Genomic DNA, 15,564 nt, shown 5'->3' on the forward strand with positions numbered 1-15,564 from the left:
CCAGTTAGGACTGAGAGAGCGACTGCTCACATTTTGGATTACGTTGATTTTGGCGCTCACACCGGGCCAAACGGAGCCTTTAGCTGGTATGCTGATTACCCGTCTCATCATTGATCCAGCACCAATTTGGGCTTCGCGTGGATTAATTTTCCAAGAGGATGAGGCGGGAGCTTACTTTTTTTGTTTAAGATACAAATGGTTGGGAATGAAAAATGTGTATAATGACATTTGTTATGTGCTTGACGCGTAGGTGGAATAAATTTATTGGCTATTGTATAACACTTGGTTTTGTAGACAACTGCAAACAGAAAAAATTCATACCGTCTATCCAATGGCGACAATATCATTTGATACAATGATTACATAAATTATTGTAGGAACAAGTTAATATAAATAAATATAAATCGTCGGACGTCACTTATAATCAACAACGCTATAGCAATGGCTGTGTATTTCAAATAGCATTGATTTTCTTTTGTTTAAATGTGCCGAGAGAGAGAGAGAGAGAGAGAGAGAGAGAGAGAGAGAGAGAGAGAGAGAGAGAGAGAGAGAGAGAGACAAACCGCCACAATGTGAAAGCTATAGACAGGAAAAAAGGTATATATCCATTACGATAATAATATTTTTTATTCACTCCATAGTGGTACACTTCGTTTTCAGCCGTGAGCTATCCCTTTGTGATATACAATCACTACACAGCGACGGAACGACGACCATGATTTCTTTTTATTTAATTTATTCAACGATTTTTCAATGTTTGAGGATATTTCGATTTTGAAATACACCCGTGCATGTGCGTAAACGAAAAATCAATTAAATAAAAATTTAAAAATAACTGCGCAATCCTCGTGTCATCGTTGGAAAGCATACGTAACGCCGTCCTTCGACCTATTTTGCGTTTTCTTTTTTCAAGAAAATTGGAGTCATTATTTACCTAATAGAAGATAATCACACGAACATACTCAAATTTTAATTCAAATCATCGTAATCAATATATCTCTTTGGGTCCAACTTACAATCTGTACAGATCATATTCTTCAAAATCAACAAATTAGCTAGGTAACGATTAATTATGCTCGATTGCTAACCACAATACAACAAAGATTTGCCTGCGCGAACAGTTTCATTTTTACACTTGGCTAATTTAAGTCTGTTTGGCGGGCACATTAATTCCTCAAACATTTTCTAATCAATAGACATATCCGCTTCGATACTTTGAATACTACGGATAAAAGCTCTGCCAATATATCGAATTAACACATTAAGAAAAAAACTTGGAAGCTGCGTCTTTTTTCTACATATATTATGGAGTGTTATTTCAAAATCAATGCCAACAATCGTGAACAGATATATCGTATCGATATTTTTCATTTCTACGTCACATTTAAACAGCTTTACATTTAAATTTCTGCTTCTTTTTACTTGTCGTTATATAATATATAATAGATTTATCCACTGTTATATCATATGTTGTATATTTTATTTGTTAATTTTTTCTTTGTAGCCATCATCAGCTCCTCGAAAATATGTATAACGGTCGAGCAAGATGTACTGGACTTGTTTCATTATATTACAGTTTTTTGACATTGAACATAGATAGATAGAAGATTTTTTAATGGAGATAGACTGTTTTGATTATGAAAAACTATCAGCTAGATAGGTTTTTGTTTGAACAGCCCTTGAGTAAAACAAGTACTTAGAATGAAACGCAGACAACTAAAAGCTAGTGAGTGTCAAAGTGCATATTGAGATAACAAAGTTGCTTAAGCTACATGTAAAAGATACAAAATTAATTGCATTCTTGAGAATGCTTGAAAAAAAAAGTTGATAACAAAACAATGATAAAGAAAGATAATTAAGGAAGACTCAAGGCTTGTTGTTAATCTGCAAAGTCAATACTGTTGGAACACCAGTAAATTGGCAATGAATTAAATACTACATGTTAATGCGCTCTGTCATTGCTTGAGCAATTTTGTACAATCAGTTTGTTTTTAATGATTATTTGAACGTTATACACAACGATAAATCCTATATATAATAAACTGCAAGTTGTCTATGCGTACGTGCTCGTCAAATCGTATAAGGATTACAACTGTCAATTGACTGCAGGTACTCAAAAACTTGCTTTTTCCACCTCGTACACGTATTAATATATATATATATATATATATATATATATATATATACAGGGTGTCAATTAAGTCCCGGGACGCCTGAATATTTTCTGAAGTACTTCAGTTCTGAAAAAGGTCAAGGTCATTCCTTTAGTAACTTTCAACGCGGAATCCGATGGTGACCTTGGATTTGACCTTGAGATTGACCTTCAAGGTTATTTCAAGGTCAACTTTGTTTTTTTAAATGGGAACCCCTATTTTTGACAACGACAATCGAAAGAGCGGAAAATTTTACGTCCAAAACGGTATTTTTAAATTTTTTTTCATGGCCTTGAGAAGGTCGATTTAAGGTCAAATGCTTCAAAAACTGCCTAAAAGCGTTTTTTTAATTTTTAAGATATCGAAAAATGACCTCTACAAAATTTGTTTAGAACAGAGTGGGCCACCCAATGCACCAAAAACCTTTGACCTTTAACCTCATTTTGAAGGTCATTTCAAGGTCGAAGTGTTTTTTGTAATGGAAACCCCTCTTTTTGACCCCGGATTAGCACATAGCGCGAAATCCGACGTTTGGATAAGGTATTACGTTGAGTTTCGATTGATCCACGACGTTCATCGCTAAGGTCATGTGAAATTTAGATCCAATATTATTCGCGAAACATTTACAAAATGTTTCGGGCTAAATTTATTAAATTCTACTGAGAGCATGTTACAGTGACCTTATCTTTGACCTTTGATTGTTTGAATAATAAAGTAACGGGTTATCCAAACCGAAAGTCAAGTTGTTTTAAATGAGGAGCAAGCAGAGACATAGGTACAGTTTTTTTGCCGGATAAGTTTTTTCCACTCACTGCGTTTTGAATGTTTCTTTCTGATTTCGCGCTATATGCGAATCCGGGGTCAAAAATAGGGGTTTCCATTACAAAAAACACTTCGACCTTGAAATGACCTTCAAAATGAGGTTAAAGGTCAAAGGTTTTTGGTGCATTGGGTGGCCCACTCTGTTCTGAACAAATTTTGTAGAGGTCATTTTTCGATATCTTAAAAATTAAAAAAACGCTTTTAGGCAGTTTTTCAAGCATTTGACCTTAAATCGACCTTCTCAAGGCCATGAAAAAAATTTAAAAATACCGTTTTGGACGTAAAATTTTCCGCTCTTTCGATTGCCGTTGTCAAAAATAGGGGTTCCCATTTAAAAAAATAAAGTTGACCTTGAAATAACCTTGAAGTTTAATCTCAAGGTCAAATCCAAGGTCACCATCGGATTCCGCGTTGAATGTTACTAAAGGAATGACCTTGACCTTTTTCAGAACTGAAGTACTTCAGAAAATATTCAGGCGTCCCGGGACTTAATTGACACCCTGTATATATATATTTTTTTTTTTCATACATGAACTACAAGTGATGCGTAACGGCGCGTGCGCACTTACCAGAAAAATATTACAGCGTCGCATTTTTGTAAATATATATGTATATATGCTTTTCCTCGCGAGCCACTCACAGAGATCACAAATATATTTGTTTTTGTTGTTCGCGAAAGCCACTTCTATCTATCTAGCATGCGCAAGATCAAGTCTTTGACGGATCGACGAGTCTCACGTGTATCCTCGAGGTCATATGTTGGTTTGTTGCATTCTTGTTCGAGAAGGGAAAATATTAACTAGTAAATGTAATGTAGTCTTGGAAACTCACTATCGTCGTCTTAGGCGAAATCAATGGAGAAGCTTTTTTGTGAAAAGGCACACACGTATGTATACACATGATATCTTGAAAATTATAGAAGAATACATCAAAAATATATATAGATTATAATATATGCGTTAGAATTGTACTTTCGATTGCAGAAAAGCTATATATTGTTCGCAAAACACGGCACATCAAAAAATGCGCTAAGATAATTGAAGCGTCGCATCGTACCTACGCACGAGGCAGAGCAATCATTGGCATAGTAACAGCAGCGCATCCGCCAATGACTCAATCCTGCTCAAAGTCAAATATACATTGTACGTACTCACGTCTTGCTTGTCGCGCGTATCAGCGACGTCCCATCATTGGATACGCACATGTGTACATACATGATGGGAATAAGTCGATCGCGCGCGGCTCGATATGATCGTACAAACATCTATGCTCACGCCCCCCTATACATATAGGAGATACAGGTAAAACAGGGTAGCTCTATGATTTTTTTAAAAATACTTTCGCATCACCGGACCAACAGCATTCTTACAAGTACTCTTCAAGGGTATAGATCCGGCTGGTTGCACAAAAACTCAGTCGGCATTACAGATTGAACAAAGAGCGTCATTTTTACCAAAGTCTTTGCAATTTTAACGAATTTTAACTTCAAGCTTAAACAGAGCATAGGTAACTATCAATTTAGTACGTCTTTACAGTTTTTACAACGCTGTTTAGATTTTATTTCTATCAACTCTACCCACTTTAATATAAAAAGTTTAAGAATATGACTTTTAGGCAAAGCGAGGTATATACTCCTTTTTCATAAATATTGCTTCAATCTCGTTTTAAATTAATTAAATATCCACAAATTGCCCTCAGCGTACGTAAACAGAGAGAAATTCAGAGCAGTTTAAAATAATTTTAAATCGATAGATTTTTTAAGAGAAACAAAAATCCATTGTCAGAATGTGGTTCACGTGCCTCTGAAGGAAGTGATTGCCGATTTTCGTGGGTATCCTGTTTTGCCTGGATTTTTTTAAATTCTGAAAGTTGGCTTCTTATGATTACTGTCTCTAAGAATGAGTTTTTGACATAGAAATATTTTGAGCAAAATATAATTGGATAGGATTTTCCAAAAAGAATAAAAATCCGTGGTCAATATTTGAATAGGATGTATCCGAATGAAATTATTGCTGATAATAACGCTGAGGTACCCTGCTTTGCCCGAGTGTCTTCTATAGATATATACATATCGATTGAGCGAAAGTGCACAATGGTCAACATCGATCGACAGCAGAAGCTCGCCCGCGTAAGGAATCTCTGGATGCAATAATGTGAATTGTCTAGCTACACACAAAAGAAAGCGAACGATCCATCGAATAGCCCATGCGCCTCGAAGAAGGATATCCAGTTTACACGGTGTGTTGAGACAACAATATCTGCGGTGGCAATGGCGTTAGCGGTTGAACCTCGGGTCAAGTGGTGCACCAAGCCAACACGACCTTCTTGAACGGCACGAAGACCGCATGCTGCGGCTTGCTGTATGTGCATGTATGAAGGTCAAGGATTAGTGGCACGCAGCTATTTTCGGACCTGCCACTGGGGCATTGTCACCCCGGGAGCGCAAACGTTTGACGGCTGTTGCTTTGTTAGCTATTATGTACGCTCGTTAAGTTTGATCGAGGCCATGATACGCCTGTCAGTTCTCGAAAACTACAAAGGCTTTCCGCGTTATCGACACGCGCGTCATCGTGTTGCCGTAAGAATCGATCGAAAAACACGTTGGTTGCAGCTTGAACAGATGAAAAAATGAAAGTTTACCAATCAAAGTATCGCCTGCCATGAAAAGTGCCGTCGGAGTTGCCATTGTCGGTAGGAAGTAGCACACCGACATGAACGTCCTCGCGGCCAGTGACAGGTCCCACGTAGCGCACTCGACCCTGGAGTATTCTGCCCTCCGGAGAGATCAGCTTAACCAGGTGATCCAATTTGAGATCGCGAGCTGTCTGTACATATATATAGCAAGCACGTGCGCGTATGTAGTCAAGACAGAGATACAGTGGTTTATTACAATTGTCTCATAAAGAAACGAACATTGCCAGATTACGTAAGAATACGCCTTCAAATCAGTTTCAACTCAGTCTACGTTTTCATGATTTAAACTCTACAATTTGTACACTTGACAAATTTTCCGATACTGTAAATAATATTTAAATTACTCGAAGCTAATGAATAAAGGTCTTAGAAGCTAGCACCTAGACTTTTTTTAAGTTATCCGATAGTTCATCATTCAAGCAATAAAGTTTATTGATCGAGCTAAAAAAATTATAAATAAGTCAACGAAATGAACGAGTGAATATATATAAAAGGTCAACAATACAAGTTAGAATCGCGTTACTTCCAGCTGATTCATTGTTTACCGACGCGCAATAGCGCATATACACCGGGGAATGGGTTGAATAGTACATAGTGCTGCATACGCGTGTAGCAGACCAATGCATTGGCCCGAGTCTCACCTTTGGTAAGTAAGGTCTGGCGTGCTGGGGCGGGCGCCATTCGCGCAGCATGTCGGGCTCGGAGTGTCGACGTGCCCGCCTCCTCCTGGCGCTGTGCTGCTGCTGGTGCTGCTGGTGCTGCTGGTGCTGCTGGTGCTGCTGGTGCTGCTGGTGCTGCTGGTGCTGCTGGTGCTGTGATTCGCCGCGAGGACTCGTTATCGTGAGCATCGAATCGATGCTACGCCGCAAGTAATCTTCTGCCTCGTCGAGCAACGATTCCGTGGAATCGCCGCTCGTTTCACCCAGCGACTCGCTTCGAAGGTTCGGCAGGCTACCGCGGATCATCGGGCAATCTGCAAAGTTTTATCGCACCTGAGGCCTTTGTCAACTTGAACTTATAACTAATTTCGCTCTTCGCCTTACATCGCTTTCAACTTGTACAAATGAACCATCAGCACGATAAGCAGTGAGTTTAAAATGAACGCAGAGCAATGAATAATTACGCTTTCAAACAGCAAAATCGAACGAAAGTCATGGAACAAATTAATTCGGAGCTTTCACCGTGTTTGCGTTCGTGGGCTCGTAATATTCCATCTAGTTTTTCGAAAAACAAACTCTTAGACTTGTTTAATAAATTTGTTTCACGATTTAGTTTCCGATGAAAATATGAATACACTGAATAAAATTATTCGTTGCAATACTTCTTTTGTGAGCTGCCACCTTGTTTGTTTTTTTCGAAAATTCCATTACATTACGATACAATGTTTGGGGTAAAGTATTGAACAAATCAGACAAGTTGCAAATCGTTCAGACCAATTCGAAAATATTTGTTTAGTAAAAAACATTTGTTTAGTAATAAGAACAAGATTCAATGTAAGTTTTAGTCTTTTTAGCTGAGTAATCAGTAATTATTAATGAATTACAGCATTTATTAAATACCTGTCTAAGTTAGAAGCAAGTGAAATTGTCAATTGGTGCATGAAGTGGTGTATACTAATGCTATTATGTAACGCAATCATTCGTCAATTCATTATAAATTTTATCAGAAATAGCACGTTAAAGGGTATCTATTAATTTTCCAGTTGTATGTTTATTCAATTAAAAAATTATATTTTGCTTAGCCTCGTCTTAAAACAATGATTATCAAGTATTTTTACAAGCTCCGCATCAGTATACTAACATTATACTCGTATAAAAGACCGTGTAGAGAACGTTTTGAATTGTATATGAAATTGTTTGAATTTTCAATTATCACAATGTTTCTAACAAATTATAATCTGCTTAGCAAGACGTCAAATCTCGCTCGCAATACGAACACCGGCTACTAAGCCCGTCACACTCATGCGCCATTTTTCAAGATTATTTTTCTGGCTATAATGTATTTATCGATCGCTTCTTCTTTACGACCTTCACCGTCATCAAATATCAATATTTTAGAAGAGTAAGATTTTTTACTCTTTAGGGGAAATAAGTAAATCGAAGATGGCTTTTCACCTTTACACTGCAAGGGATTTTAAAGTGACAGTGCAACACGAAAACTTTTTTGAGCTAACACTGTAACTCTTTTCACAGCCAAAGTAAACATACATATACATGTGAAATAAAACATTGCCATGATGATTATTGTATAAGAGAACACAAAGAGTTTAATGAAAAATGAATAATGTAATTAGCATAAGCGCATTTTCATGCTGATTATTTATAACACGCTTCTGAAAAAGCTTCGTCATATTTATGTCCAAATATTTGGTGGCATTATTTAGCAAACTATCGAATCAGCTATACTGAAATTTTAGGATAGGCAGTTTAGCAGAAGTCGATAACTGTCATAGTTAATCCAAGTCCTGAATTGACTGTTGACAACGTTTTTCATAAAGGATTGATTGTTATTCCCACTATCCTTTGAGACTTTTCTGTGCGTCGATAATCATAATAATTCACGAGTTTCTTAATGTTAAGCGAAAAGTAGGCATTGGTAAAGAATGTTTCTATGGCTTCCGTCTGTGTGAAAAAAATAAGAAATTCAACTGAAGTATAAAAAGTTCAGGGCGCGCAGAACATGGACATTGCAGATCTAAAGTTCCCGATTGAATAAAGTTTAGTGCGGTCAGACTTGAAAGCTCTGGTTTTATTTCGCCTTGCCTAGAAACTTGAAATATAGAAAACTAGCATCGACGATGTAGGGCAGCAGCCCAGCCACGCGAACGAGCCACAAGAGTGCACGAGTGGTCTATACCAACCTTGAAAGGTGACTTTGGACTTGGTCCTGCTGGGCGGATCGCCGGCGAGCCGAGCGACGAACGCCGCCGAAGGAGGCTGCACGTGCGTCGGCGAGGAGGGCATCGACGACCAAGTGGGCCCAGCCAGCTGGCCTGGCCCGGCCGCGCCGCTGCAGGTCTGACTGACGGGAAGGACGGCGGCCGCTCGCCAGCCGTCGAACGAGGCCGTGGCGTTGGGCCGCCACGAGTGGCGCCTCGACGGGCCGAACTCGCCGGCGGGCGACGCTATCGAGGTCAGGCTGCTGCCGCGATAGTAGCGGGCGCCGGCCGAGCGGCACTCGCACGGGCTGGGCAGCGCCGAGGCCGCGCCGCTGCGGCAGCCCCAGGACAGCTCGCGGCGACTGCTCTCGGGCGTGCGCTGGGCGTCCGCGCCGGGCGGCCGAGCGCCGCAGCAGCCGGCCTGCGGGGGCTGAAAGCACGCGGCGGCTCAGCGGGGTTCGTGGCTGTCGAGGAGTGCGGCGGCCGGCCGAGCGCGCACCTGGTTGTGTGGCTCCTGGCACAAGTGGTCGGCGCTCCTGGACAGCTCGGGCACCATGCTCGTGAAGCTGATGTCCGACAGCAGGACCCGGCGAGCCTCCCTCGTCTTGTCGGACAGCCGCAGTCGCGCGGACGGCATGCCGCTCGGCAGAGCGAACTTGCTGGGCAGCGTGGTGAAGCTGTGGGCGACCTTGTGCGCGAGGTAGCTCTCGGAGCGCCACTGGGCCGGCAGCGCCGAGATGTCCGTCTGGGCGCCGGACTCGCGGCGCGCGCCCCCGGCCGCTGCCGAGCGATCCAGCACTGGCCGCAAGGGCGCCGCCGACTTGCGCCGGCCGACCGCCAGAGCTTCCCGGTGGATGATCGGCCTGCGGGCATTCGGAGGACCAGCCGTCACGCCTCGGCAGGGCATTCGAGGGGAAGGCCGCGCTAATTCGTACCACTCGCTAATAACACACTTGTGAGCACTGTCCAGGTGCTCGCGAAAACGCGCCTGACGAGACGGTTTTTCGAAGACGCGCCGAGTCTCACACACTCCACCGCGCCTCGGTGCAGCTTTGAAAGCACATACATATCACTCGGTCGACGCATGCTTCAAATCGCGGTGAAATCTGCAAGCTGCAACGTCTACGTAAACTTTGGCGCGCGCACATTTTGCATATGCACTTAGCGCACGGCGCGAGTCGAGTCAAAGGAGTGAAAAGGAGTGAAAAGGAGTGAAAAGGAGTGAAAAGGAGTGAAAAGGAGCGAAAAGGAGGAAGAGGAAGAAGAAAAAGACCAACCTATAAGCAGTGGGCGGAGCAGCCAACGTATTCCTTCTCTGAGCGTTTTTCGCCTGAAGATCCATTTCTTCGAGAACGCCGCACTTGCTGATGTCAGTCTCGACGAGCACTGAGCATTGCGACCACATCTTGTTCAACCGACTTGCCGAACTCTCGTCGAACCTGTCGACGCTTTCCTCGCGGTCGATACTGCTACCTTGAGACGACGCCGCTTCTTCAAGTGAAGCTGTCGTTGTCCCGTTGCACGCCAACGCTGGGCCAACCGTTGACGATACCGAATCCAGCTGGTCGGCCGACTTTGCTTGACTGGTCTTTAGGATTGATTTCGTTGGCTCGATCTGCAATTGGTAATTGTTTGTTCTCGTGCGAAGCCCGACTAGTCATTGCCTAGCTCAACCCAACCCGTGCAAAGAGTTTCGAAAGCCGACGTCAGTTTGTCAGTTTGCCAGTTTGCCCCCAAATTGTTCATTCACGCTTCGTCGGAGACCAGATTTTCCATTCAATCATTCAATGTGGCTTCTTAATTCGTGCGAGTAAAGCAAAAGGAAAAATGGAACTCACCGGCGTAGGTGTTCGCTGTTGCTGCTGCCAGTGCTCAGTGTCGCTAATGGACACGAGATCCTCCTGAAGACCGACATCTCGGTGTGTTTCCTCAGTTGTGAAAATCAACTCGATGTCGTCGAGCTCTTCGCATTCATTTTCCGACTCGTTTGAGGCGCCTTGCCCACTCAATCTGCTGGTTCGTTGCCGCTGCCGTGGCTCGTCGCTGTCCTCCGTGGCGAGACCAGCAGCAGTCGCAGCCTTCTCTTCGCTGCCCGGATTATTGGCGACGGGTGCTGCTGCTGCTGCTACGGCTTCTTCCTCGTCTTGGCGTGTACTTGTCGTCGTCGCGGTTTCGTCGCTCGTTCGCTGCGTCTGCTCCGTGCTGTCGGACTCCATTTTGTCCGATTTTTGATTCGGCAGACTGAGTGTCGTAGATCATTCCATATATGAAAACAAATGAAAGCGGAATGGTAAGTTGGTTGACGGTCGGCAGACTACGTTGGGGCATTTGTCTTGCAGGAAGACCGATAGATCGAATAACAAAACACCTCCTACGCCCTAGCCGCTTTTCCCCTTTGGCTTTCTTTTTACATCGCTTCACTTGTTCTCACGATGACTACACTCAACGGTCATTTCGCATATACTAATTTATGCGAAACTTGCAAATTTAGCGGCAAACGCTTGTACGCGCGATGAGCAGATATTCTTGGCAAAGTCGAACTGCTAAAAGCGCGTAGGGCAATGATTCGATATTAAAAGCATTCGACATATTAGAAAAGCTTGCGATGCAGAGTCTGATTGCTGATCGCGATGAAATTCCAATAGCCGCTTTTCAAACAAACGCGTAGCAATGTACGTTACGCAGTTTCTTTCCTGCACGCGGCTAAAGACCCAGTGCCATTGGCAAGGGTTGCGTCGTCTTGCGCCTAACCAGAAAAACTGCATTTTACGCTTAAGCTACTTGATCCCACTTAATCGTTGCTTCTTTTCTCGACTGACAGAAATAAGTGGCTGCTGGGAATCAACGAAATGGCAAACTGATTGACAGTCGACTCGGAATGAAAAGTATTTACTTGTAGCGAAGAGACACTGGACAAGAATGCGAAAAACAAGTGAAAAGAATGATGAATTGGAAGAGGAAGAGAAAAAGCCCGGTGCGTGTGAATTACGACTGACTGGCTTACCACTTTCATGAAAATCTCAGCAGCAGACGCGCGTGTGGCCGGGGCAGGGAAAAAGCTCGGTATTACTCACCGTTCACTGTGTGCTTTTACGAGACTGCTGGCTGGGCTGGTCGCAGCGTCGGTCGAACACTTGCCGTTGGTCGCAGCAGCATGTCTAAGTAGCCTGCTACGAAGCACGTGATTCTCAATGGCCAGTCTCTCGACAGCTTCGCCGTATTTCTGATTCGGATACGTTGTCGTCTCTTTCAGTCGTCGTAGTTCCTCGCGCGACGAGTCCAGTGCCGTTCGCAGCGATATCACCGTCTGCCAGTTACGAAACGCACACGTCAATTAATTGTGCAAATGAAACGCAGCAACAGCGGAACAAACAGCGAGTGTAATGTAACGCTTCGATTAACAACGATTAATCTCGCTGACGGCAAGAGAGAGAGAGAGAGAGAGAGAGAGAGAGAGAGAGAAGCTCGATGTGGAAATCGTAACGAAGCTTCATGGTCAGGGTCAAACTGCGCCTCCCTTCTCTCGCTCGCTCTGCCGCATGAGTCTGGCTAATGCTTCACATTACTCATCAGGTTTAATTATTGTTGAGAGCGAGCTGCTGCTCCTACTGCGCTGCGCCTACTCGAACAAGTGGAGCGCGCCTCCAATAGAAACTTATGCAAATTCCTTCGCACCCAACTAATTTAGCTCGAAAAATACAACAGTTTAGTCGCAGCTGTGCGAGTATAAGCTTGCGACCAAACTGCTGGATTTCTTTGAAAAGTTCAAGGGCCAATCTTACTGTGGCGAGTACCACAAGCTGAGGGTCGCAGTGGTGGTTTCACGGACAGCCTTTCATCAAGATTTTCGATGATTTTCATGCTACTTGCAGCATGTTAACGATCAAAGGAGACTGAAAAACGCGCCATTTTCTCTACACACGGCTAATCAGATCGCCTTTTCTGCGCGATTCATTGGACAAATTTTTCGTGATAATTGCTGTAATGCTAACGCAATGTCTGGCTAACTAGCCGTTCTTCTAGAAGAATAAACTCGAGAAAATTCGATGCACGTGCAGAGAGTATCGAGATGAACAAGAAGGCGGCTCGGTGCAGTCATGTGTAGGGATATAGCAAGAAACCTACGTGGTATCGATTTTTCAAAGCTGGAATTAGCATCAATGAGAGAGCGAGGAGCGAGCGAGTGTTTACTTACCAAGAAATTACCATCCATAGCACTCGCTCGTTCGATCGTCCGATTACTCCAACAATTTACAAATTTACAGGATTCATCCATCGTCGGGATATTCGCTTGGGCGCAATGCCTCTGAAGCTCGAAACAAGCTTACTTTCGAGCGGTTAAGTAGCAGCAGTAGTAATCAAAGCTCTAAAGAGATTCCCCATAAAGATATTACACTCCGGCATCGATTCGCTAGCTTGCTAAATCACGCCAATTTCACGAGCACGAAACCCGCCCGGGAATTCGTGGGTTGATTCCATTTCTCGCTCCTGCTTTCCAACCTACTTTCACTTTTAATAGCGCGCGCGAGAGAGAAAGAAACAGACACTCCTTCCGTATACACTGGAAACATTCGCTTTGTTTCGCCTTTGCTTCAGGAGTCAATTTTCAGCCAGGAAAAATGGCCACCTTTTCCGGAGAGTTGCACTTGCCAGTAGCGTACATATTTTATACAGCGTACACACGCTCGAACGCACCTATTCTACAGTTCCCTTGGCAAAACGATGTCATTGTAATTAGACATTAGAAGAAGGCAAAAAAAGCACTTGATAGCTTGATGTGGCTCAGCCGTACGACGCTCTGTCAAGCTGCGCTTTCGAGTTTGCAGTAGCTGAGATTCGCTCAAAATGCTATAGCGATGCCGGCCTCTCTCTCTTTGACCCCCCCCCCCCCCCTCTCTTTCTCTCTGCAGAATGCAAAGCACCAACGTCTGCTCAAGTGCACGGCAGCTCACGGAGCTTACGGATGGTCGCGAGTTCGGCGCCTCGCCTCGCCTTGACAACAGAGAGGCAATGAGGCGGCTAGGAGGGCTCGAGCCAGCATCATCGTCACTAGTAGCCTAGTTTCCGGGAAACGCGCGCTTCGATTTTGTTCGCGACACGCAGAGGCGACGCACTCCGACGATCATCGAACGCGCGAGCGGTGCTACGAAAGCCCAAACGATGGCCCACTCGAGCAGCAGTCAGCGACTTATTCGCGTAGGAGTGCCGCGGCGAGACAGCGAGCGCCAACCTGGTGTAGAGCTCTCACGACGTCAAGGGTTTGGCCAACACTGGCCTGGCGCGTCGCTGGAGCGCCGGCGCCGAGTCGTTGCCGTGGGCCGTAGGCTGCCGATGCAGAGGTAGCCGCTGCTGCTTCCATGTCTCCTGCTCCGACTCGTCGCCGCCACCGCCGCAGCCACCGCCGCTGTCGACGCCGCCGCCGAGTGCTGCTGAGCCGCCGACGCCGCCGCCGCACACGCTAATCCTCATGCCGACGGACACACTGTCTGCGCTGCTGCCACTCTCCTGCTGCGATCCGTCGCGCGCTGCTGTCCGCTCGCTCCTCGCTCTTTCGTCGACGTCTGCAACTGCAACAGATCCCGTGCACGTCGTTAGCGAGGCCGCTGTCATCGCCGGATTCTAATCGATCGCTCGGCTCCGTCGCCGCCGCTGCCGAATTCAAAGTACTTTCGATGTAAAGGCTTCTTCAGTCCTTACTTCTTTCGACTTCCTTTCCCCGACCTTGTAATGTTCTTTCGCGATGCGAAATTCTATTCAAAAATGGACATCGAGTGTAGACAAAGGAAGCAAAGCCGAAGGGACACGATATGCAAAGGCAGGCAGTTTTTAAGATTTTGTATTAGCTGCGTAAATAAATGCCGTACAGCAACTCGCGCGGGACGTATGAGATCCTATGCACCTCAAGGTGCAGTTCTCTCATTGTTTTCTTCTAGCGTGTAGCCATCGATTTGTCATTGAACGCGTGCTTGCATTCGAAAAGCTGCAAGCCTAAGCCCTGCCAAACTACCGAACGACGCAGACGAGCTCTCGGATTCGTGTTTCTCTCTCTCTCTCTCTCTCTCTCTCGCTCTGTCCTCTTCAGTAGATTCATCCGTGCCCAGTCGAACGAGTATGGTAGCTCCGTCCGAAGAGCATGTCACATGTGTGCAGCAAATAAAGTGATGCGTGATATCGATCAAACGCTCGTCGTCGCATCCTCCCACGATACACAAGGGTATTTTTGGCCAACTACGTGCATTTGTGCGCGCGGCATACAGTGAAAAAGAGCACGGGGGGGGGGGGGGCCCAGGCGATGCTGCTCGCGCAGCAGGAGGGTTCGACCGTGAATGAACGCACGCCTACTCTACTTACTGGAAACACACACACACGCGTGAACGCACCAAAGCAAGAGCGACAAGAAGGGAAAGACGTACTGTTTAACAAATGACGACCCAAGCAGGCAGGCACAGAGCGCAGTCTAGCGCGAGGACTCGAAGATCAATATGGAACACATCGCTACTTGCAGCGAGCAGCGGCGAAGGACTACTGTCAACAATAGCTGCCGAGTGTCGTAGGAAGAGAGAGACAGGAGGCAGCAGCAGCGGCGCCAGTGGCCTCGTCAGAGCTACGCACTTACAGTTGCCGTGGACGAGGTCTTGTGCGTGTGTTAATGTTGCATTGCACTAGCTACACCACTTAGCAGCTTGTATCAGCTGCTGGCGCTGCGGCGTAGCCCACCGCCACCAGTGTGACGCCGCTGCCGATTATCAGCGCAGCTGCGCGCCACCAAGCGACCCGCGCGGTCGCTGCTTGTTCTTTTTCGTTTTTCCTTCTCGATGCATTCTACGATTCTACGCCAGTGGCACGCGCGCACACCTACACGCTCGCCTCGGCGTTCGCGCTTCAGCCTCGCTTATCGATGTGTGCCAAGCCGACCTGCCGTATGCGGGTTTTCCAAACGTACAGATATGTAACTATTGACGATGCCTTTATTCTTCTTTATTACTTACTGCACAAGATTATCTTGAGTAAATGTGA

At 45.1% G+C, this 15,564-nt stretch overlaps 1 protein-coding gene across 5 annotated transcripts; it reads right to left on the bottom strand.

Annotated features, from left to right (window-relative positions):
• Nucleotides 1-608: 608 nt before the first annotated feature.
• On the bottom strand, nt 609-15,284 carry LOC131666848 (uncharacterized). 5 transcript variants are annotated; one of them, XM_058939834.1, is made up of 10 exons: nt 15,164-15,284; nt 13,778-14,114; nt 11,622-11,854; nt 10,386-10,788; nt 9,825-10,162; nt 9,047-9,410; nt 8,530-8,977; nt 6,311-6,642; nt 5,616-5,800; nt 609-5,333 (listed from the first exon to the last, which is right to left on the bottom strand). In XM_058939834.1, exons 2-10 carry the CDS (start codon nt 13,904-13,906, stop codon nt 5,270-5,272), a joined length of 2,496 nt encoding a protein of 831 aa, XP_058795817.1. In that variant the 5' UTR covers nt 13,907-14,114; nt 15,164-15,284; the 3' UTR covers nt 609-5,269. The 5 variants fall into 5 exon arrangements, with proteins under 5 accessions (XP_058795817.1, XP_058795815.1, XP_058795816.1 ...); XM_058939832.1 differs by lacking the exon at nt 15,164-15,284 and adding an exon at nt 14,961-15,096; XM_058939833.1 differs by lacking the exon at nt 15,164-15,284 and adding an exon at nt 14,928-15,027.
• Nucleotides 15,285-15,564: the final 280 nt, after the last annotated feature.

Source organism: Phymastichus coffea, unplaced genomic scaffold, assembly GCF_024137745.1.
Source record: "Phymastichus coffea isolate CEN01 unplaced genomic scaffold, Cenicafe_Pcof_1.1 PCOF00061, whole genome shotgun sequence".
In the NCBI taxonomy this organism is placed as follows: Eukaryota; Metazoa; Arthropoda; class Insecta; order Hymenoptera; family Eulophidae; genus Phymastichus; species Phymastichus coffea.

Excerpts from the sequence above, each read along its gene's own strand:
- LOC131666848 (XM_058939834.1), bottom strand. The coding sequence starts at position 13,906 with ATGGAAGCAGCAGCGGCTACCTCTGCATCGGCAGCCTACGGCCCACGG. Across the intron at positions 10,789-11,621 it reads GTAAAAGCACACAGTGAACG|TCTGCCGAATCAAAAATCGG; the intron begins GTGAGTAATACC and ends TACGACACTCAG. Across the intron at positions 8,978-9,046 it reads GCCAGGAGCCACACAACCAG|CCCCCGCAGGCCGGCTGCTG; the intron begins GTGCGCGCTCGG and ends GCGTGCTTTCAG.